The 27412-nt window shown below is 44.1% G+C and overlaps 1 protein-coding gene across 1 annotated transcript in view; it reads right to left on the bottom strand.

Annotated features, from left to right (window-relative positions):
- VAT1L (vesicle amine transport 1 like) overlaps positions 1–27412 on the bottom strand; it is a 169937-nt gene that overhangs the window by 85176 nt on the left and 57349 nt on the right. The window contains exon 4 of the mRNA XM_008257643.5: positions 1594–1736. Coding sequence (XP_008255865.1) covers positions 1594–1736 — 143 coding nt within the window. The remainder of the gene's footprint in view (positions 1–1593; positions 1737–27412) is intronic.

Genomic DNA, 27412 nt, shown 5'->3' with positions numbered 1-27412 from the left:
CCTGCTGGAAACATTGGGACAACTGTATGTTGTATGCAAATCGCTACTTCAAAATTTTGAAACAGACCAGGAAATTCAGACCATGGGAAGACTCTCCTTGCTAAGCATGGCCCAACTTTCACCAAATCTGGTCTGAATCTGTCACTTTAGTTAACCAACTCTCATCCTCTCTGACCTTTAAATTTTGCATCTAAATCTGTGAGTTGGAGGGAACTGTTTATCCATGCTAACTGGGCAACTTAACTGTTCCTTAAAATTTAGTGCTGGAAAGTGACCACATTGCAGTAACAGCTCTGGGCCATCTCGAAGTCCCCGCAGGAGCTCTGAATAGAGCAGATCCTGACCGTGAGTGGGGAGCCCTGAAGAGCAGCAGCAGTGAGACATACAAATCATCTGAAATCTTGCTGCTAACTGGATTTTCCACCAAATCACTGTGTTAACACCCACCTGATCAATAACTTCAGGATCACAGGTGGGACATGGATCAGGTGGCAAAGCCTGCTGATGGACATCCCAGCTTCATGCCTGTCTTCATTCTCTGCACCAGTGATTGTCCAAAACCCCAGTCTGATCGTGTCACCACTTTGGTCCCTCAGGGGCTCTTGGACACACCCAGGTGGGCCTCCACACTCCATGGCTTGGCATATGAAGTCTTCATGTGCACCTGGTATCTGTCTCCTTCCCCAGGCTCACCTCCTGCCTCTCCATCCCTTACATCCCCCACCCCAGGTGCCCCTTTTCCATTCATAACTTGCCCGGGCAACCAGACCTCCTGGGACTTGTACCCCCATTAATCTTTCTTGCAGTTCTCTCAGCTTCAGAGGCACTTGCACACCTCAGTATGCATGCACGAGACATTCCCTTTGTAGAACAGACCCCTCTGTACCCTGTTACTTCTACAGGTGGCCTCTCCAGTTGGGCTTCACTCTTCAGAGAAGCACTGTGTACACAGCAAGGGCCTGAGCTCCAAAGTCAGAATGCCCGGTTTGAGTCCAGGTTTCAGTGTTTACTAAGCCGTGCAGGCCTGCCTGGGCACAGCGCTAAATGCAAGGTTTCCAGTTTGCTTCCAGTAAGGTGTGGCCAAAGGACCTGAGAACTAGCAATAGAATATGAGCAACACAAGTATTCCTTCTGGGACTAACCCAACAAAGCTCCCATTCATGATGCTTCTGTGCTGTTTCCCCATTTACCAGCAGGAAGCAAAGGATTGTAGACCCAAGACAACAGGGGCACAAAAACCCTGGGTCCCTGACTATTTCCGGAAGACCATCCACCAACTATCCACCTTAGTTACATGATTGAATGAGAAATAAACATCTGTGTGTTGAGACAGTGCGGTAGCAGCTAGCACTGCTTTAATGTTTTGGCTTTGCAAGTTACTCAGCTGCTTTGTTCCTCAGGGATAATAATAGGATTTAAGAGGATTACATGAGCTAAGACATGTGCAGTATTGGGCAGAGAGCTAGGGATACTAAGCTCCCCAATGTATGTATGTGTTCTATCACTGTTCTTAGCTGCCTTTTAAATGGATGCAAGTGTTCTTCAAGAGAAAACCAAGGGCCAACCTGGTGCTCTCCAGAGCAAACACCTTACCTTTTTACTTCTTGCACATAGTCTGCATTTCTGTCGAAGAGGTGGGTCACCGAGTCTTTGATTGCTTCATGCTTGAAGGTAGAAGCTGTTCCAAAGACAGTCACATTGGGGATGGTGGAGCACAGCTGAGCCACGGCCTGGCCCTGCAAGTGAAGTACAGTAGGCAAGTCAGCCATCAGAGTCACCATCTAGCTAGCAGTCCTGCTGGCTGTGGAGCAGAAGTGCTCATCTTTGGCATTGCTGACATCTTTTAGCCTTTGTTGGCCGATAGATGCATTGTAAGATGCTTAGCAGCTTCCCCGGCATCTACCCACTAGATTCTAGTATCCCCATCCTCCAAGTTGTGACAACACAAACTGTTGAGATATTGCAAAATGTCCTTTGGAGGGCAAAAATCTTCCTTGGTTGGGATCCACAAGTGTGGAAGAAAGACAATGGGGGTCATCCACACCCCAGGGCCTAGACTGACTATTATTTAACCACAGTGAGTGACAATATTGCTACCTACTCCATAGATATCTCAGAAGATGTCTTGGAGTTCCCAGTAGCAGACCATGACACAAACATTTGAATGTGAGTGCTTTATTTGTAAGATGGTCTCAGGAAAGAATATGGGATTAACACAGATGAGGAAGGCAGTCAGGAAAGAACTTGCTCTCAGGACCACATCCATCAGGGACTACTGGGGCTCGTACGTGCTAGGGAACTCCATGAACAAACGTAGAATACAGTTCAGATGATCACAGCTGAGGGGTGAGGAGCCCAAAGTATTGATCCAACAGATTTCCATGTGCTATTGATTGAGGGCTTCTTCTCCACCAGTAATTCTCACATACATCTGGCTCATCTTCACATGTCAAGGGTGCCCCCACGACCAGATGAGACCCCCATAAGCAACCTTCAGCATGTTGAGTTGGGTGTAGACAAGATAAGTATGACTGACAGCATCTGCTACAGAGAGGGTTAAATGAGGGTTTACGTAACACAGACCAAGGACCCAGCACAGAACGAAACACTTAGTAGATACTTCATAAATCTTAGTTATCATTCCCCCTAAAGGGCTTATTATATTCAGAGCTGAAACATCCAGGCATATAAAGAAAAGGTCAAGATGAGTTTTAAATATTCAACAGCCCAGGGGGAACTCACAAATACAGTGAGGAGTGGTGATTTTCCCTATCTTTTTCAACATGGTCAAAATTTAAGTTGTTGGACAAAATACTGTGACCACATTCATTCAAAGATCTTCCAATAAAATCCAATTTGCTGGTAATTAAGTTGTATTCTAGAGCCAGGCAGTATTTTCCCAGTGTTCCATCCACCATCTTCAGGGAAATTATTCTACCAAAGTCATCTACAATATTAATTTCCGCCATCATCTTATTTTCATGTCTTCATAGTGGTGGACTAATTCAGGTTGGCAGGTCAATTTATGGAAATGTTATCACCAGTTGCAATTAAAGACAACACTGAGAGAATTACAGAATGTCAGAATTGGAAGATCATCCAAGTACCTTCTCCCCATCACTGCTTTATAGATGCGGGAAAGGACACTCGAAAGGTTAAGGCCACCTAGTTTTTCAGAGGCACATCTGGGATTCCAAGCAAGGTCTCCTGACTTCTAGTTATTGCCATTTTCTATTATGCCATGCTGTCTCCTTATTTTGACATTTTAAGCTAAGCAGACTTTTAAATTGCTCCCTAAAATAGATATGTCACTGGCATGCTTACTTGGAGGTCAACATTTCAGAGCCTGGGCATGGACCTGACACTCTAGACAAAGCACAGTTCTCTGTTCTAAGAATAACTTGGTATTTGTCTAATTTTTTATTCTAGATTTTATAAAACAAAGAGGGGGACTATGGTTTCTTGTGAATACAAACATTTGCAAACACAGAATTTCTCTAAAACTCACTTGTCTCACAGTGACAGCTCCACGTTGATAGGGCTTGGGATAACCTTGTTAATACTGCAATGGCAAACTAGAATTTGACCCATTTTATTTGTCCTTATAGTCTCATCTGTCCTGTGTCCTTGGGTAAACATGGCTTTTCGTCATTTAACTTTGCTTTAAATGTCCATGTGTCAGATTCTTACTGCTGTAGATGCCAGAGTATCAGAAATGACTAGCACATCATCTTCTCTGGTTGCAAGCTGGCCATGGAGTTATGGGTTTTCATATCTCACTACCATTTTTGATAGGTGTCTCTACCTGGCTGCCACCAAAACTGTACATCAAACTCATGGCTGTCTCCAAATACATTACTGCTTATGCTGGGATTAGTTTGTGAGGGCTGCTGTAACACAGTTCCACGCACCAGGTGCCCTAAACAACAGAAATCTTTTCTCCATTCTGGGGACTCAAAGCCCAAAATCATGGTGTGGCACAGTTGGTCCCTTCTGAAGGCTGATCTGTTCTAAGCCTTTCTCCTTGGCTTGCCAATGACCATCTTTTCTCTGCATCATCTTCCATCATTTTCCATCTATGCCCATCTTTGCCAAGTGTCCCCTTTTCACAAGGATATCAGTCATACTGAGTGAGGGCCCATCCAAATGACCCCACTTTAACTTGATGACTTCTGTGAAAACCTTGTCTTCAAATAAGGTCACATTTTGAGGTCCCATGGGTTAGGACTCCAATCTGTGGACAGGGAGGGGCCAAGTTCAACCTGTATCACTCCTCTCACTAAATTCCCCAGTTTGGTGGGTTGCACGATACCATTCACCCATCCCTAAAGCCAGGAACCTGGGCATCACCTTGGACTCCTCCTCCCTCACCCCCACAGTCAGGGTCTTCTTTCTTTCTCCCTCTGTGATGGTCGCTTCCAAGGCTGGGTCTTCACATCTACTTTCCTGGATGATAACAGCACCTTCTGCCTGGCATCGCTGCATCCTCGTGTACTCCTGTGCCCAAAGTGACTCTTCCCAAACACAGCACTCAGCATTTCACTATTCGTTTTGAAATTTCCCAGGGCCTATCATGACTTTCAGAATCCAATGCACACCCTTGAGTTTATCTGTGATTGGATCCATCTGCTTCATTAGCTTATTTCTTTCTACTTTTCCAATATTTGCTCCCTACAACACATCGGACTTCAGGCACTGCTGATCAAAACTTGCCATCAGCCTGGTGCTGTGCCACTGTTCTCAGAATGAGCCTTTAACCTTGTTTCACTAATGAGATAGCTGACGTTGACAGAACTGCCTCCTCCAAGGCTATCAGAGTAGATCTTGGTCTTCTTTGCTACTGGCTGCTGTGCTCACCCACTGAGCAACATCTTGAAACTTCTATTTGCTCGTCTTAAATTTGTGAGCAGTTATGCCATAGACAGTCTGGGATACTTGTGGAATTATACAATACAATGCATCAAAGATTTAGAATGGTACATTCTCAGTAAAAATTGCTATTACTGCTGTCAAAATTCCTCTTAGCATTATTATTATATTACCACTAGTAGCTTATCCACTGTCATCAATCAACTCCTGAATAGTTCATGCTATTTTAGTTTCAATGCCAGTTTTCTTGCATGCTTTTGCCCTTCCTTCCTCTCTCTCCTTCAAATACAGTGGCTCCTCCTTAGGCATCTCCTCTTCCAGGAACCCTTTCCAGTCTCCCAGGCAGAGTTGGTTTGGTGCCCCCACAGGTCCGGGTGGCTCCTTCCCCAGGTAAATGACCCCCAAGCCTTCTGTCTGGGAGCTCTGTGAAGCGGGGACTCTGAGAGACTCACTGTGTCTTAGGCAGCTCTGTACCCCAGCACCCAGGGCAAGGCCGGGCACACAGTAGGTGTATGGTAGCACTGGCTGAATGGGTGAATGAGCACCTGCAGTAGGGCAGCCCTCCTGGGCTTTGGCATTGTGCAACTGAAATACAGCACACAGTGAACACATGCATGCTCTGGCCCAAGCCAAGCCTTTCCACTTCCATTTTCAAGAGAGAGATATTTGGGGTTCAAAAGAGAAGATGTGATGAATCTGGGTTATTTATAAATTTACATTGTCATGTATAACATACCAGTGTTGTATAGTAAATCTTGTAAGTATATGAAATGTAAACACAAAACAATTATATATAATTAGAATAATGTACAATTAGCATTATGTACTGGTATTAAATGTATTGCATAATTAGTGTATATATTTAATTATATATGTATTCAGTAACAGAATTATAGTAATATAGTTTATATAATGAATGTGCTATATAAACATAATATATAATATAAGTATATATTTATATAAAATAAATATATGAATAATATGTTGAAAACACAAACTCAGTATCTTTTGGGAGCCCTTTAGTTCTCCATCAACTCTCTGAGGTAACAAAAATCTCTTAAAGATCCTAAATGATTATTTTTTAAGATTTACTTATTTGGTAAGTCAGAGTTAGAGAGAGAGGAGGAGAGACAGACAGAGAGAGAGATCTTTCCTCTTCTGTTTCACTCCCTAAATGGCCACAATGACCAGGACTGGGGCAGGCTGAAGCCAGGAGTTTTTCCAGGTCTCCCATGTGGGTACAGAGGCCCAAGCACTTGGGCCATCTTCCGCTGGTTTCCTGGGCACATTAACAGGGAGCTGGGTCAGAGGTGGAGCAGCTGGAATTTGAACTTGCACCTTATAGAAAGTTGGTATCTCAAGTGGTGCCTTTACCTGCTAACGCCACAATGCAAACTCCCTCGATAATCTTTCAAAATAAACAATACCCACTATTCTGCAGTTCAGAGACAAGCGCTTTCCCTCACATGGTCGGAAAATCTGCACCTCCCTCTCTGGCTCTCAAGGTGAGTCAGGAGCAGCACCTCATTTATCTCTCCTCTCCTACCTGCTTACCACAAAGCATGGACTCAATAAACATTTGGGGAAGACAGTGAACTTTCAATAAAAAGGAATTTGCCATTTAATTCCAGACCCAGCACATAAAGTGAACAAGACAATATGTTTCCCCGGCACCAGCAGTAAACGGAGGTTTGCATGTACTTGTTCTTAATTGACTCTTCTTCCCTCTTTTGAACAAAGGATCCTGCTCCAAGGGCTTAACAATATCGCAGTAAGAGCAGCAATTTCTTTTGTTCCACCATGTGCCAGGTCTTAAACAAGCGCTTCAATAAATCCTTAACCCACTTTTACAGGCAATATTTCTTGTTTCCCTTTTACACCTAAAAGTGGGGATTCAAGGAGGGAAAGAAAGTTGGTCAAGACTGCATGGCTTGTAAACGGAAAAGCTGCAGTTAAACCCAGGTATCCCTGACTCCCACCCACTCTGCTAATGAATCTTCTTCTCCGTCCAGCTAAGCACTCAAGTTGTCTCAAGTTGTTAAACCAGAGACTGAAATCTCAGAGAAAACCAGGGGTGCTTAGCATCAGTCTGGAAGGCCTCCTTGATCCACTCTTGGGAGACCTTTGTCCCAGGTTTACATGGACAAACAGACACTCAATCAGCTTTCCATCCACTCACTCCTTGCTCCAGGGCTGCAGGGATCTCTTCAAGCAGAGCGAAGATAGAAAACATGGGGACAGTTGTTAGGGAGCCGTTTTAGGATGAGCTGTTACTCCCACCAACAGACTAGTAGTTCAAAGCAAGATGTTGTTCTAGAAAAGCTTGGCACAGTAGACAAGTGACTAGAGAAGTGACTGCATCCCTATAAAAGGCTTAGTGTGCTTCCTGGTGCATATTAAATACAGAAAAAGTGGCAGTTTTTAGCTGTAACAGAATTGGAATAGGGATGGAACCTGGCTAAGATTCGGGTTACCCACTAAGGGGGTGTTGACAATAGATAATTCTATCAGTGCACTGGGATTCAACATTCAGCATAAGGCTTCAGTTAAGAGAAAAGGCATGGATGAGTGGTCTCTACGATGTAGACACTGTCTATCTCCGCAGCCTTGTTTCTCAAGAACTCTAGCTTTAACCCCATTTCTTCCAAAGCTCCACTTTCTCTCCCCAAAGCATCCTTGCACATACGTGGCCCTCTCTGGAACCCTCTTCCCTGTCTTTTCTCCCAGCTGATTTCTCATCTCAGCCCCTCTGAGTCACTCATTCCATCACCGCAGGGCTTTGACGAGTGCCCCTAACACATCAGATGCTGTGAGAGGAGCTGGAGATGGGAAGGTGAGCTGCTTATTTGTGGTCTCTGTCCATTCTAACTGAGATATGCAGATAAAAGTATAATCACATACGTAAACCATGGGAGTGACAACATCAATTCCAACCACTGGAATAAGACCATTTGGGGGCATTGCATGTTTTGAAAATACACAGGAAATGGGGAGCATGCATTAAAGTGAAGGGTAGGCCCTGTTGGGGAGAGACCGGACTAGGGAAAGGAAAGTACTTCCTATGATCAAAGTTCTCGTTCTGAGATGTGTCTTGTGATTGAGATGTGTCTTAAGTTTATCTATGACTCAGTGCAACCGTTTTTATATTTATTGATTTTAAAATTTATTTATTTGAAAAGTAGGCACACACACACACACACACAAACACACACCTCTTCCATCCACTCGGTCACTCCCCAAATGGCTGTGATGGCTGGTATGGACCGGGCTGGAGCCAGGAGCTTAGAACTCTATCTAGGTTTGCCACATAGTTACATAGGCCCAAGCACCTGAAGCATCTTCTGCTGCTTTCCTAGGTGCATTAGCAGGGAGCTGCATCAGAGGTGGAGCAGTTGGGACGTGCGACTGAATCTGGTGCTATGATATAGGGTACCAGCTTTGTAGGCAGTGACTTAACCTCTGTGCACAATGCTATTCCCATTTTAAAATGGGGACTTAGACTTGATGATCCCTATCATCTTCCCAGTTCCTAAGATTTCCAAGTCACACTGACCAGTTCTTAAGATGGGCCAACAGAGGTCTAAGCCTCCCAAGGTGAATGAAAGTTTATTCACTGCCCCAAGTTTGATGAAAAATGGAACTTTCCATGGTGAATCTGACATTTCCAAGATCACTTTTCAAATAGAATTCTGTTTCTCTCTAGCTGCTTTCACTTTGAAACAATTCATGGAAACCACTGATCGCTGTTTTTTATCCATGTAAACCTGAGACAAAGATCTCCAGAGAGTGGATCAGTGAGGCCTTCCAGACTGATGCTAAGCACCATGGTTTCCTCTGAGATTTCAGAGACCCAGGGACTGAAAAGAATTAGCAGAATGAGAGGCGGAGCCAAGATGGCGGAATAGTGAGGGCGTGCACCGACAGTCCGGGAAAAGATACTTTAATAAAAGTGGAGTTATGGTAGCCTCAGGAAAAGGATCAGGGAAAAACTGCAGAGGAAACTCTTCTGGATCTAGTGGCTGTGACTCGGAGGACCTAAGGGGAGAGCAAGGTGGCCCACTGCGTGGAAGCTGAGCCGCGGGAGCCGCCAGGGCCGCTGGACCCACCGGAGCTGCAGAGTCTGCGCACCAGTGCTGGAAGGGGAAGTGAGCTAAAAACCTCTCGGTAACCTGAGACATTGGTGGGGAAAGGCAGAAAAAGCCTGCAGAGAACGAGGCCTGAAACCCCATTGGGGAAAGTTCACCAGATTGGCTGGAGGAGAGAAAAAATCGAATAAATAAGGGGAACCTGCATGGACATTTAGCCTCTCTCTCCACTCACCTTACAAAGCTGAGCAAGACAAAGGGCAGGCGCCGTTTTACGTAAGTAAAGCAGTGTGCGCCATTTTGCATATGTAAAGCTGGTGTCTCTCATTAGCCAAGCAGAAAACCCTGACTCTGGTAAGCAAACGAATACCCACAGGAGCCAGATTTCATACATCAACTACGCTCAATTCCACTCAGCTGTGTGGAATTACTTCCCAACTGAGTCAAAAAAAAAAAAAAAAAGAGAGAGAGAGAGTGAGAGCAAGCAAGAGAACAATCAGGGTGAATCACCTTTGGCACACCCTTAACCCTGTAGAACCAGAGCTCTCTGGCCACACCCATCACAGCTTCTAAGGATCCATCAAGAGTCCATCTAGAGTCACAATATAACGAGAAAAAACCAAAGAATATCTCCAATGTGACAAACAAACACAAAAGCCGAGGTAACAAGAACAAGGAAGACACTATGACACCCCCAAATGAAATAGACACCCCAATTCAAGATTATGAAGATGATGAGACAGAAGAAATGCAAGAAGCAGATCTCAAAAAATTGATAACAACATTAAGAAGTTCTCAAAAACAAATTCTCGAACTACAGAAATCCTTAATGGACAAGATAGAAAATCTCTCTCGTGAAAATGAAATATTAAGGAGGAATCAAAATGAAATGAAACAACTAGTAGAAAATGAAACTGTAATAGTGATGAGAAATCATAATGAAGTGAAAAATTCAATAGATTAAATGACAAACACATTAGAGAGCCTTAAAAACAGAATGGGTGAAGCAGAAGTGAGAGCACAGGAAAATATACAATCAAACCAAAGAAAAGAAGAGGAAATTAGAAATCTAAAAAATATTGTCAGGAATCTTCAGGATACTATTAAAAAACCCAACATTCAGGTTCCAGGAGTTCCTGAAGGCATGGAGAGAGAGAAAGGATTAGAAGGCCTTTTTAGTGAGATATTAGCAGAAAATTTCCCAGGTTTGGAGAAGGACAGAGACATTCTAGTACAGGAAGCGCATAGAACCCCTAATAAACATGACCAAAAGAGATCCTCACCACAACACGTTGTAATTAAACTCACCACAGTGAAACATAAAGAAAAGATCCTAAAATGTGCAAGAGAGAAACGTCAGATTACTCTCAGAGGATCTCCAATCAGACTCACAGCTGACTTCTCATCAGAAACCCTACAAGCTAGGAGGGAATGGTGAGATATAGCCCAGGTACTAAGAGAGAAAAACTGCCAGCCCAGAATATTATATCCTGCTAAGCTCTCCTTTGTGAATGAAGGTGAAATAAAGACCTTTCACAAGAAACAGAAATGGAAAGAATTTGTCGACACTCGTCCAGCCCTGCAAAAGATGCTTAAAGATGTGTTACACACAGAAACACGGTCATCAGTATGAAAGAAGGTAAATGAAGGAAACCTCACACCAAAAGATCACAGGAAGATCAAAACATATATCAGAAAATATCTTTGGCAAATGGCAGGGCAAAGCTACTACTTATCAATAGTCACATTGAACGTTAATGGCCTGAACTGTCCAGTTAAAAGACACTGATTGGCTGATTGGCTTAAGGATCAAAACCCATCTATTTGCTGCTTACAAGAAACACATCTTTCCAATAAAGATCCATACAGATTGAAAGTGAAAGGCTGGAAAAAGATATACCATGCCAACAGAAATGAAAAAAGAGTGGGCGTAGCCATCTTAATATCGGACAACATAAACTTTACCACAAAAAACTGTTAGGAGAGACAAAGAGGGACACTATATAATGATTAAGGGATCAATTCAACAGGAAGATATAACGATTATCAATGTATATGCACCTAATTACAGGGCACCGGTTTATTTAAAAGATTTGTTAAGGGACTTAAAAGGAGACTTAGACCCCAATACAATAGTACTGGGGGACTTCAATACTCCACTCTCAGAAATAGACAGATCAACAGGACAGAAGATCAACAAGGAGACAGTAGATTTAAATGATACTATAGCCCAAATGGATCTAACAGATATCTACAGAACTTTTCATCCTAGACACAAAGCATTTACATTCTTCTCAGCAGTACATGGAACCTTCTCTAGGATTGACCACATACTAGGCCATAAAGCAAGTCTCAGCAAATTCAAAAGAATCAGAATCATACCATGCAGCTTCTCAGACCATAAAGGAATGAAGTTGGAAATTAGCAACTCAGGAATCCCTAGAGCATATGCAAATGCATGGAGATTGAACAACATGCTCCTGAATGAACAATGGGTCATAGAAGAAATTAAAAGAGAAATCAAAACTTTTCTGGAATTAAATGAGGATAACAGCACAACATACCAAAACTTATGGGATACAGCAAAAGCAGTGTTAAGAGGAAAGTTTATATCAATAGGTGCCTACATCAAGAAATTGGAAAGGCACCAAATAGATGAGCTTTCACTGCATCTCAAGGATCTAGAAAATCTGCAGCAAACCAGACCCAAATCTATTAGGAGAAGAGAAATAATTAAAATCAGAGAAGAAATCAACAGGATTGAATCCAAAAAAAATTACAAAAAATCAGCCAAACGAGGAGCTGGTTTTTTGAAAAAATAAACAAAATTGACACCCCATTGGACCAACTAACTAAAAAAAAAATAGAAAAGACCCTAATCAATAAAATCAGAGACGAAAAAGGAAACGTAACAACAGACACCACAGAAATAAAAAGAATCATCAGAAATTACTACAAGGACCTGTATGCCAGCAAACAGGGAAACCTATCAGAAATGGATAGATTCCTGGACACATGCAACCTACATAATCTGAACCAGGAAGACATAGAAAACCTAAACAGACCCATAACTGAGACAGAAATTGATACAGTAATAAAGGCCCTCCCAACAAAGAAAAGCCCAGGACCAGACGGATTCACTGCTGAATTCTACCAGATATTTAAAGAAGAACTAACTCCAATTCTTCTCAAACTATTCAGAACAATTGAAAGAGAGGGAATCCTCCCAAATTCTTTATATGAAGCCAGCATCACCTTAATTCCTAAGACAGAAAAAGATGCAGCAGAGAAAGAGAGTTACAGACCAGTTTCCCTGATGAACATAGATGCAAAAATCCTCAATAGAATTCTGGCCAATAGAATGCAACAACACATCAGAAAGATCAACCACCCAGACCAAGTGAGATTTATCCCTGGTATGCAGGGATGGTTCAGTGTTTGCAAGTCAATCAATGTGATACACCACATTAACAAACTGCAGAAGAAAAACTATATGATTATCTCAATAGATGCAGAGAAAGCATTCGATAAAATACAACACCCTTTCATGATGAAAACTCTAAGCAAATTGGGTATAGAAGGAATATTTCTCAATACAATCAAAGCAATTTATGAAAAACCCACAGTCAGCATCCTATTGAATGGGGAAAAGTTGGAAGCATTCCCACTGAGATCTGGTACCAGACAGGGATGCCCACTCTCACCATTCCTAGTCAATATAGTACTGGAAGTTTTAGCCAGAACCATGAGGCAAGAAAAAGAAATTAAAGGGATACAAATTGGGAAAGAAGAAATCAAACTATCCCTCTTTGCAGATGATATGATTCTTTATTTAGGGGCTCCAAAGAACTGTACTAAGAGACTATTGGAACTCATAGAAGAGTTTGGCAAAGCATCAGGATATAAAATCAATGCACAAAAATCAACAGCCTTTGTATATACAGGCAATACCACGGCTGAGAAGGAACTTCTAAGATGAATCCCATTCACAATAGCTACAAAAACAATCAAATACCTTGGAATCAACTTAACCAAGAATGTCAAAGATCTCTACGACGAGAATCACAAAATCTTAAATAAAGAAATAGAAGAGGATACCAAAAAATGGAAAAATCTTCCATGCTCATGGATTGGAAGAATCAACATCATCAAAATGTCCATTTTCCCAAAAGCAATTTATAGATTCAATGCGAAACCAATCAAAATACCAAAGACATTCTTCTCAGATCTAGAAAAAATGACGCTGAAATTCACATGGAGGCACAGGAGACCTTGGATAGCTAAAGCAATCTTGTACAACAAAAACAAAGCTGGAGGCATCACAATACCAGATTTCAGGACATACTACAGGGCAGTTGTAATCAAAACATGATGGTACTGGTACAGAAACAGATGGATAGACCAATGGAACAGAATAAAAACACCAGAAATCAATCCAAACATCTACAGCCAACTTATATTTGATCAAGGATCTAAAACCAATTCCTGGAACAAGGACAGTCTATTCAACAAATGGTGCTGCTGGGAAAACTGGATTTCCACGAGAAGAACCATGAAGCAAGACCCCTACCTTTCACCTTACACAAAAATCCACTCAACATGGATTAAAGACTTAAATCTATGACCTGACACCATCAAATTACTAGAGAGCATTGGAAAAACCCTGCAAGATATAGGTACGGGCAAAGACTTCTTGGAAAATACCCCAGAAGCACGGCAGTCAAAACCAAAATTAACATTTGGGATTGCATCAAATTGAGAAGTTTCTGTACTTCAAAAGAAACAGTCAGGAAAGTGAAGAGGCAAACGACAGAATGGGAAAAAATATTTGCAAACTATGCAACAGATAAAGGGTTGATAACCAGAATCTACAAAGAAATCAAGAAACTCCACAACATCAAAACAAACAACCCACTTAAGAGATGGGCCAAGGACCTCAATAGACATTTTTCAAAAGAGGAAATCCAAATGGCCAACAGACACGTGAAAAAATGTTCAAGATCACTAGCAATTAGGGAAATGCAAATCAAAACCACAATGAGGTTTCACCTCACCCCGGTTAGAATGGCTCACATTCAGAAATCTACCAACAATAGATGCTGGAGAGGATGTGGGGAGAAAGGGACACTAACCCACTGTTGGTGGGACTGCAAACTGGTCAAGCCACTATGGAAGTCAGTCTGGAGATTCCTCAGAAACCTGAATATAACCCTACCATTCAACCCAGCCATCCCACTCCTTGGAATTTACCCAAAGGAAATTAAATTGGCAAACAAAAAAGCTGTCTGTACCTCAATGTTTATTGCAGCTCAATTCACAATAGCTAAGACCTGGAACCAACCCAAATGCCCATCAACAGTAGACTGGATAAAGAAATTATGGGACATGTACTCTATAGAATACTATACAGCAGTCAAAAACAACGAAATCCGGTCATTTGCAAGAAAATGGAGGAATCTGGAAAACATTATGCTGAGTGAATTAAGCCAGTCCCAAAGGGACAAATATCATATGTTCTCCCTGATTGGCGTAAACTAACTGAGCACCAAAGGGGAAACTTGTTGAAGTGAAATTGACACTATGAGAAACAGAGACCTGATCAGCTCTTGTCCTGACTGTTGATGTACAATGTAATACTTTATCCATTTTAGTATTTTTTTTTGTTCCAGTACTATTGGTTGAACGCTGTAATTAACACACAATTATTCTTAGGTGTTTAAATTTTAACTGAAAAGTGATCCCTGTTAGGAATCTGGAAAGCATTATGCTGAGTGAAATAAGCCAGTCCCAAAGGGACAAATACCATATGTTCTCCCTGATCGTTGACAACTAACTGAGCACCAAAAAGGAGACCTGTTAAAGTGAAATGAACACTATGAGAAATGGTGACTTGGTCAGCCCTTGCCCTGACTGTTGATCAACAACTTAATACGTTATCCCTCTTAGTATTTTTTTGTTTATTTGTTCTACTTAATACTTTTGGTTGAATACTGTAATCAATACACAGTTATTCTCAAGTGTTGAAACTTAACTGAAAAGTGATCATCGTTAAATATAAGAGTGGGAGTAAGAGAGGGAAGAGATGTGCAATTTGGGACATGCTCAAGTTGACTTACCTCAAACGGTAGAGTTAGAAACATAACAGGAGATTCCAATTCAATCCCATCAAGGTGGCATGTACCAATGCCATCTCACTAGTCCAGGTGATCAATTTCTGTTCACAATTGATCATAATGATAGGACTAAGAGCCAAAGAGAGCACATAAACAACTAGTGTCTGCAAATACTAGCTGATAGAATAAAAAAGGGAGAGAATGATCCAACATGGGAAGCGAGATACACAGCAGACCCATAGAATGGCAGATGTCCTAAACAGCACTCTGGCCTCAGAATCAGCCCTTAAGGCACGTGGATCTGGCTGAAAAGCCCATGAGAGTATTACAGGCATGGAAAGCCAAGACACTCTGGCAAAAACAAAACAAAACAAAACAAAACAAAAAACAAAACAAAACCAACCCTACATGAAAGATCTCCGTGAGTGAGATCCCAGTGAAAAGAACAGGTCATCAAAGAAGGAGGTACCTTTCTCTGAAGGGAGGAGAGAACTTCCACTTTGACTACGACCTTGTCTAAATATGATCAGAGTCAGTGAACTCAAAAGGCTTCCATAGCCTTGGTGACTCATGACAAGAGCCTAGGGTGATTACTGATGCCATCAACAAGAGTGTCAATTTGTTAAGTCAACAACATGAGTCACTGTGCACTTACTCATGCAGGATCTCTGTCCTTAATGTGCTGTACATTGTGATTTAATGCTATAATTAGTACTCAAACAGTATTTTTCACTTTGTGTTTCTATGTGGGTGCAAACTGTTGAAATCCTTACTTAATATATGCTAAACTGATCCTCTGTATATAAAGAGAAACGAAAATGAATCTTGATGTGAATGAAAGGGGGAAGGGTGAGGGAAAGGGAAGGGTTGCGGGTGGGAGGGAAGTTATTGGGAGGGGAGCCACTGTAATCCATAAGCTGTACTTTGGAAATTTATATTCATTAAGTAAAAGTTAAAAAAAAAAAAGAATTAGCAGAATGAACTGTGGATATAGTAAGAAGGTGCTTGGAAGACATGATGAGAAAAGACTTTTTCCTTCCAAAGAATTGTCATCTTCACAGATGCATTCAGATTGGCAAAGATAGCTGAAGAGTATCACGAAATCTAGTACACTGGACACTTGAATCATCTTTGTATTTTCCTTATGACAGCACAAACTTCCACAACGGGATTCAGGCACCAGGTCACAAACATTTTTTAGATCAATGCTGTCATTTGCCTGCTCGACAATTCAGTTGACTCAATTGCTGAAAGAAGAAATTCAGATCCCATTGTGTGGGTTGATCCACGTGACCCACGATCAAAGGCAGCAGAGAATATTTCACATTCTCACCTACTGTGCTCTACAGATCAGTCAGCTTTTCTTCTTCTTTGTCTTGTTTGGGACTACAAAGCTGTTGACCTGTACACGACACTTGCTGTAACACACAGATGCTGGCAGTATCAATAGCAAGAAGCTAGAAGGATGTGTGGCCAAAATAGGAGAGAGGGAAAAAAAAACAGAGTGGGATGGGTATTTTTTAAAAATATATTTCTCAAAATATAAGTAGGAACCAATTTTTTATTTTCTTGTCCACACTTGGTAAACGGTACCTTTTACTTTTCCTCTTGTATTCATTGTTATAAATCACTGCCTCTCAATGTGTGGTGTGTCATAATCAATAGCATCAATATCACTGGGGATCTGCTGAAATACAGATTCTCGGTCCCTGCCCAGATCTACAGAAGCAGAAACTTTAAGAGTGGAGTCCTTGCCATCTCAGGTGTCTAAAAACATTTTATGTACGAGAGAGAGAGAAACAGAGAGAGAAATATCTTATATGCAGGTTCACCACCCCGTACACATGCTTCCAAGGACTGAGGCTGGCCAGGGCCAAACCCAGGAGCTGGGAACTCAGTCCAGATGTCTCACATGGGTGGTAGGAACTCAGCTACTTGAGCCATCACCTGCTGCCTCCTAGCGTCTAAAAGGATAGGGAGCTAGAATCGGGCACCAGAGCCTGGTATTGAACCCAGGCACCATGGTATGGGATATAGACATCTTAACCACTAAGCCAAATGGCCACCCTGCAATCTCAGAGGATTCTGATACAATTCAAGTTGAAAAACACTGATGAAAATTATTCTTGATGGTGTGCTCCATGGGATTCCGATCACAAGGCTCCTATAATGCTCTAAATATCTCAATACAGGTATTTTATTTAAAACGCAAATGAGGCCTTATAATTACTACACAGTTTAAAAGTTCGCAGGAGGATTCTAATGGGCATGCCCCTCTGTAGAGGCTTCCTCCCTCTAATTTGCTCCATTATGCCACTGTAGCAATCCACTGTAGCAGTCCACTTCCTCTTAGCCTTGTTGAGGTTGACATCACACCCCATGGGTTCAGTGTGTGGGACTCTGAGATCAGGATATGACTAACACAGTCTCCTGTGACAAGAACACAAGAAGAGACGTTCTCATGCTCACCCACTGTGTCTAACGCTTGGACATGCTCAGCCTCCTGAGCTGTAGGCACAGCTGCTGCTTGCAGGGTTTTCCTAGTCAGTCTTAGCTCTGCCCTGTCTGTTGGCTGCCAATGTGACTATTCAACATTTTCTTTTTCTCAGACTGCTCTGAGCTCATTGCAAAGGCAATGGGGTGAAGAGGTGAATAGAGAAAATGGGTAGAGGAGGTTGCTTCATTCAACCTCTTCTGCACAGAGCTAGTTGAGTGGCAAGCTGGGTTCCAAATGCTCTACAAATGACAGTGCATTCCGTCTTCATCATGGCCTCTGTGAGATGAGTGCCAGCTTATCCTCACTTTCCAGACGAAGGAACTAGAGTACGGAGAAGTCCGGTAATTACCCAAAATCACACAGCAATCACAGAGCCGAGACATGAACCCACGCAGTCTGACTCCAGCTTCTACAATCTTCAGCACTGCTCTGCAGGCTATGAGGGAGGAAGGATGAGAAACCATGGATTCTGGTAGTGACTCTTGCCAACCATTGCACCAGGGCCTTCACACCCATCTCAGGCATCGTTGTATTCCCTCCATGAAGAAAGACTCAGAAAGGGAAAGAACACTTTCTGAAGGTCATCCTCCTTGTCACTAAGCCCTGGTTCTCCGTGCTTTGCCACTGGCCTCCAAAACCATGAGACAGAAGATGGGGTGGCACAGGGATTTCAGAGCAAGGTGAAGCTCCCAGTCCCATCCGTGAGTCAGTCCTAGACTCTCACTACCTGGTCAACTTTCGGCAAGTTGAGCCTGGTTGAGCCTCAGATTCCTCCTCCCTAAATCAGGGGGTGAGAATGGATACTCCCCAAGGTCACGTGCAGACCCAAGGAGGCGACACAGGTGCTGTGATTCACCCAGGATTTATCCAAGCATGTGTACAATAGCTGACTCCTCCCCAGTTACCCTCCAAAGTCAGTTCTTCAGGAAACCTTTCCAGAGATCCCCAGGTGCATTGATATTTTCTGTTTTACCGCAGGCTCACTCACATCACCACTCAGGTATCCTCCACTTTCTCCTACGACTCTTCTCTTCTGTCCTCTTCTTCCTCTATCCTCCGCCCTTTTTCTCTACCACACTCCCTCTCTGTATCTCCCAGTATCTCCTTTATCTCTTTGTAGCTTCTCCTAGGCTGTAAGCTGCTGAAGGGAGGGACCACATTGTATTTCCTTCTGTATCCACAGAGTCTGCTGCATAGGTCTCGGTGACTGTGTACTGAGAGGAATAGATAGAAGTCGGCTGATCAAAGAGCAAGGTTGGCTGGTGTGGCGACTCACTAGGCTAATCCTCTACCTTGTGGCGCCGGCACACGGGGTTCTAGTCCTGGTCGGGGCACCGGATTCTGTCCCGGTTGCCTCTCTTCCAGGCCAGCTCTCTGCTGTGGCCAGGGAGTGTGAAGAACCTTAAAAATCAAACCAAGATGGAGTGACTTAAGCTAACACTATTAAAAACAAGAAGTCACCTTTGCCCCAAATAAAAAATTAAAGTTTAAAATTATAGCCCTAAACTTTTTTCCCCCAAAGCTAAAATTAGGTGCAGCTATAAAAATAAGGGACCTTATGCTTAGCTAGCTGCGACACTTGTGCCTGGCTGTGCTAAGACCTAACCCAGTTTGTATGCCTCCTAATACTCAAATAACGGTGTGGGAAGCAGGACGCTGCTCTCCCACAAGGGGAACAAAGGGAGCAAGACATCCCCTCCCCCCACAGGGTGAACAAGATGGCGCTGGCAGGGAAAGGAACTACTAAAGAAGTAAACAACAAAATGGCGACGAGGTGCATGCCTCCCGTGTGATCCCATAGCTGATTGGATAGAAGATGCATGCCCTTCACATGATCAGCTCGCGGATTGGACTGCTGTGTGCATGGACTCTATAGTGCTTTTGATTGGTCGCTGCGGGTATATAAACCGTGTGGCTTGTACTGGGGGTGCTCTCCGGACTCCCGAGTTCAGGAGGCCTGTCTGAGCAGACGCCGAATAAATCCTCTTGCTTTTGCATCAGCTGGTCTGGAATCTGAGTCTCTGGGGTGTGCCTCTCGATGTGTTAGCATCCTCATTCTGAGGGTCTAACAGAGTGCAGTGGAGGATGGCCCAAGTGCTTGGGCCCTGCACCCCATGGGAGACCAGGATAAGCACCTGGCTCCTGCCATTGACTCAGTGCGGTGCGCCGGCCGCAGCTCACCAGCCACGGTGGCCATTGGAGGGTGAACCAACGGCAAAGGAACACCTTTCTCTCTGTCTCTCTCTCTCACTGTCCACTCTGCCTGTCAAAAAAAAAAAAAAAAAAGGCAAGATAACCCAAACTACCCAGGATGTCCGGGCAACTAAGGGTGGAATGAAGGGAACATGTCCTTCCCGTGAAAGGGGAGACCTGGGAGGGAAGAAGGTCCAGATGCTTGTTTGGCTCACTATATCCCTGGGTTCGATGTGGACAAGCTCTGCCTCTATAAGAACATCCTTGGGGTGGCCTGGGTACAGATTTATAGCAAGATGGAGGGATTTATGTGCATGCCTGGTGCTAGTATCTTCTTGTCTTTTTTTTTTTTTTTTTTTTTTTTTGGACAGGCAGAGTTAGACAGAGAGACAGAATTATACACAGTGAGAGAGAGAGAAAAAGGTCTTCCTTCCATTGGTTCACTCCTCTAATGGCCGCCACAGCCGGCGCTGCGCCGATCTGAAGCCAGGAGCCAGGTGCTTCCTCCTGGTCTCCCATGGGGTGCAGGGCCCAAGCACTTGGGCCATCCTCCACTGCACTCCCGGGCCACTGCAGAGAGCTGGACTAGAAGAGGAACAACCGGGACTAGAACCCAGGGTGCCAGCGCCACAGGTGGAGGATTAGCCAAGTGAGCCACGGTGCTGGCCAAGTATCTTCTTTTCAACTATACACATCGTGTTGGGAAAAGAATAAGGGCAACAAGTGAAGATCACAGGAATAGTGTTAGGATAAAACAACAGATCTGGGCCTATGAATATATTTCACAAAAACCCATCAGAGACTCAGCACACAGTATGTTGTGGTACTGGTTGCTCCTAAGGTGGTTTGAAGATGCTCCTGGAGATAGACGGAGGTGGGCTTGCCCCTCCCTTTGTCCCCAGGCCTATGTAAAGCAGAGGTCTGCTCCTAAGAATCTGGTCACCTGTAGGGACAGAGATGTGTCCTGTGAGGGATTCAGCAGCAATGATTCTGGCTCCCCAGCATGAGCTTAGCTCCCACCCAGTGCCTGGAGCATGTGATCAGGTCCTCCACAGTGGTGTTTCCTGACCCCTGGTCATCAGAGCACAGCACACAGCCTCAGGGCTGAGGCAGAGTGAGGTGACCCTGCTTTCCTGAAGTTTCTGCTAGGGTGGTCCCGTGAGCCTGGCGCCTACTGGGATGAGGTTCCTGTGACAAGTCTTCCTTCTGTAGCCCAGTTCGAGGCCCATCTGGCTTCATTTCATGGTATATTTGATGGTCAATCCCGCATGGAGTACTCTTGTTTGAGGAATAAGGAGAGGCAGCCCTCAGGCAGTTGTGGGAGAGAAGCATAGGTGTGGCCTTGGAGAGGTAGACTGTAGGGGGTCCCCTCTTTCAGGCTGGCTCTGATGGGAGTCTTGGACACACAGGAGCAGAAACGGAGTCCTCATCCTACTTCCGCCTTCTTTGTATTCTGCCCTTTGAGTCCCTCAGAAGAACAGAAAGGGCTGGAGCACAGGCAACAAGGGCCCTACCCGAGGCAGCTCAGCATTCGGGGTCACACGGACTTTGGAGTCAGGCAGACCTGACCGTGGACCCTTGCTGCATTACTGATGGACTGTGTGACCTTGGACAGCTCCCTCATCTCCCTGAGCCTCCGTGATCCCGTTGATGAAATGGAGGAAGGACTAAAGCCACAAAGCATTGGATATATGCCCATATGCAACAGGCTAGTGCACTCCCGGTGGGCTCTGCACAAAGCAGATGCTTAGTTAATTCCAGCACCCTTTCTCTTGCTCCGAAGGCCACACCATTCTGTGCTGTGGTAAGCAGTCTACTAACATCAGGTCACGTGACTCTTTCTCAGGCCCTCTGGGATTCATGACTGTCAACTGCAGGGCAGGTAGCAGAGATGGGAAGGTGCCATCTGCAACCACAGCCACCACGTCCCTCTATCCACTGGAGTTTTGTGTGAAGTAGACTGATGGACCTGTACCTCCTGGTGGGCAGAGCTGTGAGCTCCTGCAACTGGAGTGAGGACATTCCTTGTTTGGGTGTTTTTGTGAAGGATATAGCCTGCCCACTGCATATTTTAACTCTACTAACCAATCCTTGTGGGGATCCTTGCAAACCTTATGTCTCTTATCAACAGTACTCTCCAAGTGGTGGAGGCTGTGCAGGACCACAGGACAGTCCACGCTGCCTGAGAGGCAGACTCCAGTGACCATGTGGCTGAAAGCCTGGCCAGGGAGCAGTCCAGCCCACCAGATGGCAAAGCCCCCTCCATAGGACTCTAAATCACAGAGGATCAGAGTCACTTCCAGGCTGGCTGTCTTCCATGTAGTGCATCTGGATAGATTTCCTGGATGACTGCATTCGCATAGTGGGATGCCGGATTCACATTTCCAGCCAAACTACAATTTGTACCAACAGTTTGGAGCTATGGATTTGATAAATGTATCTCTTTCAACAACAACAACAAAATCAAATTATTGTTAGGTAGGGTAACCATATAATTTATTGTCTAAATTGTTATTCTTGGGAGTGGAAGAGGATGCTACTATTAATTTTCCTTGATCAACAGACATAAACTTGAAGTATCCTGGGAAAAATAGATAATGTAGTCCTTCTAAAGTTCAGTCAAGGAGGAGAAATGCTAGGGTAGCTAGGGTAGCCAGGACAGAAGTGAATCGGTGAGACTCGGATTCTGATCCTTGGATCTGTCACTCATCACTTAAGGGAATTCGACCTAGCTCTTCTGAACGGATAGTCTTACATATCTACTGTTGAGGAAGAGTTTTGTACTATTTGTGGAATTTTTTACTTTTTGGAGGGTTAAGCCCATGATTATAAAGTAAAGTAGAAGTATGTCATTATAAAAAATTAAAAGAACAGGGCCAGCACTGCGGCTCACCAGGCTAATCCTCTGCCTTGCGGCGCCGGCACCCCGGGTTCTAGTCCCGGTCAGGGTGCCGGATTCTGTCCCGGTTGCCCTCTTCCAGGCCAGCTCTCTGCTGTGGCCCGGGAAGGCAGTGGAGGATGGCCCAAGTGCTTGGGCCCTGCACCCCATGGGAGACCAGGAGAAGCACCTGGCTCCTGCCATCGGATCAGCGCGGTGCGCCGGCCGCAGTGCGCCAGCCACAGTGGTCATTGGAGGGTGAACCAATGGCAAAGGAAGACCTTTCTCTCTGTCTCTCTCTCTCACTGTCCACTCTGCCTGTCAAAAAAAATTAAAAGAACAAGAAGAAAGGAAGAAGGAAGAAGGGTGAGAGTGAGGGCAGGAGGGTGGGTGCAGTGAGAAGTACCATTATGCTCCTACATCTGTATATATGAAATTTGTTCACCTTATATAAATAAAATGATTTTAAAAAGCAAAGTAGCATTACTACTCATCCAAAAAAAAAAAAAAAAAAAGAGAGAGAGAGAGAGAAAGATAGGGTATTGTCTACCTTCCTCATTGCATTGAGATGCAGGTACACAGCCTTGCAAGGGATCAAGAACAAAGTGGAGCTTAGGAAATAAACGCTTATTTCCCCTATGCCTGTGTTTACACATCTCTTGTAATGCTTGTGTCCTGAACACAGGAATCAGTTAGCTGACCTGCAATGGTGCCTGGCAGGAGGCAAGCGCCCTTCCTTGGAATGATTGTTTTCACAGCTCAGCAGTCTGCCTTCATGCCTTGTTCTGAGTGTCTGAGCTTATTGAAGACACCTCACTAACCAGGCTTCTCACCAGGAACAGATCCCGACCTTGGTTCGCACAGCTTCTGATGTGATCAACAGTTTCATTTGAAAACACCTGCCCTGGGCACGAGCTACTGAAACTCTCAAATCATTGCTCTGCTCCCACCATCCCTCAGAGATTAGACATCAAGACACACATTGCAACTTCAAATCCTGTGACTGAGCTTCTGATACAGGCAGGAGAGAGCCCATCACAGCTGGAAGGTGACATCAGATGCTTCTGGATCAGAGGAAGTTTAACAGTCCTGTTGGGAACTGAGATGCAGTGGTCAGGCGTCCAGATAGGGGTTCCCACTGGGATGTTTCGTCCCATTCATTTTATCCTTCCCACCTCTCCATGGTCAGACACACTCTCTTGAAACAGCAGTCACCTTCTTAAAGCACTTTGTCCTGTCCTTTCACTTAACGGTTAACATACAAAGTTAACTCTTTGTAGATGCAATAAGAATAAAGTTATTTCACTCCTAATGTTTACAAGCTGTCTCTCTTAACCAGGAATACCAATGCTGTGGCTTTAGTCACCTCATCAGCAGCCCCTGACATGGTGCCAGGATCATGGAGGCTATATAACCTGGAGATGAATGAACAAATGAATCATGAATGAATGATAACCTCTTCACATTTTTCCCTTCCTTGACATCTTGGTGAGGCAATACTCTCTTCCTTTCCTGGAACCCTTCTCAGTGGCCCACAAATTTCACATGATAATTTCTCATTTCATCCAGTCAATACACTCATGTGCCGTGTACCTGGTGCACCTACTTGATGCTGCATCTTGTTGCCAGGTTCCAGGGACCCTAAGGAGAATGCTCCAGAGAGAGACCTGTGGAAGTCCTCCTGATTACGATCACTAGGTGCAACTGAGCAAGTCACAAAAGCATTCAGAACATTCATTTTTACACACACACATGGTACTAGTACCCTCCTCAAAGTGGGTGTAGAAGTGAAGGAGATGGGGATAGACATTTGGCACAGTGGTTAAGATGCTGTTTGGGACATCTGCATCCCACATCATAGTGCCTGGATTCCAGTCTTGGCTCTCCTCCCAATTCCAGCTTCCTGCTAATGTGCATCCCAGGGGACAGCACGTGATGCCCTTGGTGGTGGCATTCCTCCTATCCACATGAGAGACCTGGATTGAGCTCCTGGCTCTCTGCTTGAGCCATCCCAGCCCTGCCTGTGTGGGAACTTGGGGAGTGACCAACAGTTGGGAGTTCTCTCTCTCTCTCTCAAATAAATATAACACACACTTTAAAAAAAAAGGAATGGAGGATATGACCCCTGAAAGGCTTTACAGCCTGCTAATATGCAGCCAATATTATGTTAAGAACTACCTTTGCGTTCCTGTCTCTCCAGCATGATCTTGGATCAGGCAGTCCCACATGGAGAGCTAAGATGGAAGAGCCAAGATGAGCACTGAAACTATAGAATTGGAGACTCTCAAGACCTAAAAATGTTCTTGGCTCATCCACTCCAGCCTCCTACCTGGTGCAGGAGGAGGTCCCCAGCAGCTTTCACCAGAGCTATTTCCAGGATGAAAGCTAATGAGATGGAAATGGAGAACTGACTGCCTCCCAAGTTAGCCCATTCTATTTGGAGGTCACTCTAATTGTGTAGAAAGCCTTGCTTATATTATGCTATCGGGAGCCTCCCTGTGAATTCGGCTCCTGGGAAATCTGGCATACAAAGCAGTACAGTGGTGTGGCTTGTAACGTTTTTTATTATGTGGTTGATATTTCCAACATTATACCTCATCTGGTTCTGCTCTTTCTCAGTGTAAGCATGTACAATGCAGCCAGCTCTTTGCGGGGTGCAGTGGTAAATGGAGCTGCATCCAGTGGACAATGGCCTGTAGGGTGGCAATCCTCTTGGATGTGGCCCAGTGGGCTCACCTCCCTCCACTTGGGCATTGACAGTTCTGGGTTCCTGTGTTCACAGCCTACTTTTGTATAAGACCGTTTTGGGGAGCACACTTGAATGGATCAAAAAGATCAAAATAACACTTAAAAAGGAGGGATGACAATCATGGTATAAAAATATCTCATAGTCTATCAAGGGACCCAAAGTAGTCTTATTCTTCCCTCGATTTTATAGCTCTCACTGGCCTCATAGGACTCTCTTTACCCATGAGCTTAGGACAGGTTCCCTTACAAACAGATGATATTTCTTAGGCAACAGCTCCAGTGGAGGTTTCTCTCCTTGCTCATGGCAGGTTGTATCTCATGTTACACTGAGATCCACACTGTCCACACTCCAATGGCTGGCTGGACAAGTATCCTTAGTTGTACCAAAAGTCAGGTGGCACAGGTGGAGTGAAATGTGCTCCACCTTGCCGTGGCTTGGGGGTACCCTGTGATGGCAATGTGATTCAAGGATCCTGAGTTTCTATGTCAGAAGCATGGGGGGTTAAGGGATAGGGGGTTGGTTTGGCTTTCATTTCCTTTCATCCTCCACCTACTCACTGTTTGGCCACGAAATATTTGTAGGTTGCACTCAACAAAATTATAAAGGTAGCCGAAGGTAAAGCACTCACACATTCAGAATTTCTGGTCTACTTTCCAGTCCCTAAAGCTTTAGCATGACTGAAAGTGTTTATTTATATAAGCACTCACACACTCTGTACATATTACTAAGTTCTCCTGATACACTTAAACATTAGAGAAGGAAAGGCCTCATTTTGGAGTGGAACATTCTACTACAAGCTCTACTAAGCACTTTTTTCTTTTTTTTGACAGCCAGAGTGGACAGTGAGAGAGAGAGAGACAGAGGAAAGGTCTTGCTTTGCCGTTGGTTCACCCTCCAATGGCCGCCGCGGCTGGCGTGCTGCGGCCAGTGTGCTGCGGCTGGCCCACCGTGCTGATCCGATGGCAGGAGCCAGGTACTTATCCTGGTCTCCCATGGGGTGCAGGGCCCAAGCACTTGGGCCATCCTCCACTGCACTCCTGGGCCACAGCAGAGAGCTGGCCTGGAAGAGGGGCAACTGGGACAGAATCTGGCGCCCCGACCGGGACTAGAACCCAGTGTCCTGGCGCCGCAGGTGGAGGATTAGCCTATTGAGCTGCAGCACCGGCTCTACTAAGCACTTTTAAAAAACTGTTGATTATGAAAGCAACACATATTCATAAGAACAATATTTAGAAAATACAAAAACCATAATAATGTTATAACTATAATGTCACATCTCAGAGATAAATAGTCTGTATAATTTGAATTATTCCAGTAGTTTCCTAGTATGTATTCTCAGTATTTGGCTATTTATAGAGTGTAATCACACTGAATAGACCCCTGTGTACCATGATATTTGTTTCTTTCTAAACTTATAATTGTGAATATTTTTGTGGGTCATGAAAATCTTTTTACCTAATAATTTTTAACAGATGTGAAATACTCAAATGCATGGATATGTCATGACTCCTCTTAACCAATCCTGCCTTAGGAATTTATGATATGACACTATTATAAACCACATTTCAAAGAATATCTTTATCTATAAATCTTTGGCCTTAAGTTTCAGAAGGCAGTTTAAATCTGTTGTATCCACTATCATATATTTGTGCCTAGCACATTGTTGAACAAACTGCAATTGAAGTGTTTGAAGAGAGACTGGCTATCAGCTAACTCAAGTTTACTTCTTTAGATGATATTGCTAGTAGTTAGTGTAGTACCCTGTATTTTCTATGATGACCCGACTAGTATGAAAATACAGGGTCCAAGGGCCCACAGAGTTCTAAAGAGCAGCAGAGCCCTGTAGCCTGTAGCCTGCAGGAGGACAGAGTGGAGCCCTCTGAAGGCTCTCTCTGCCTCGAAGAATGCATTTTTGTATTGGGAAATCAAACACGGACACTGCCTTACTGACTCACAAGCTGTTTTAAGTAATGAAACTGTGTCTACACGTGGCTCGTGTTTTTGACGATAAGGTACTCATTTATTAAT

The sequence above is a fragment of the Oryctolagus cuniculus genome, chromosome 18 (assembly GCF_051225735.1).
Source record: "Oryctolagus cuniculus isolate XC-2025 breed Fujian yellow rabbit chromosome 18, ASM5122573v1, whole genome shotgun sequence".
Lineage (NCBI taxonomy): Eukaryota > Metazoa > Chordata > Mammalia > Lagomorpha > Leporidae > Oryctolagus > Oryctolagus cuniculus.
This window is presented reverse-complemented; position numbering and strand designations above follow the sequence as displayed.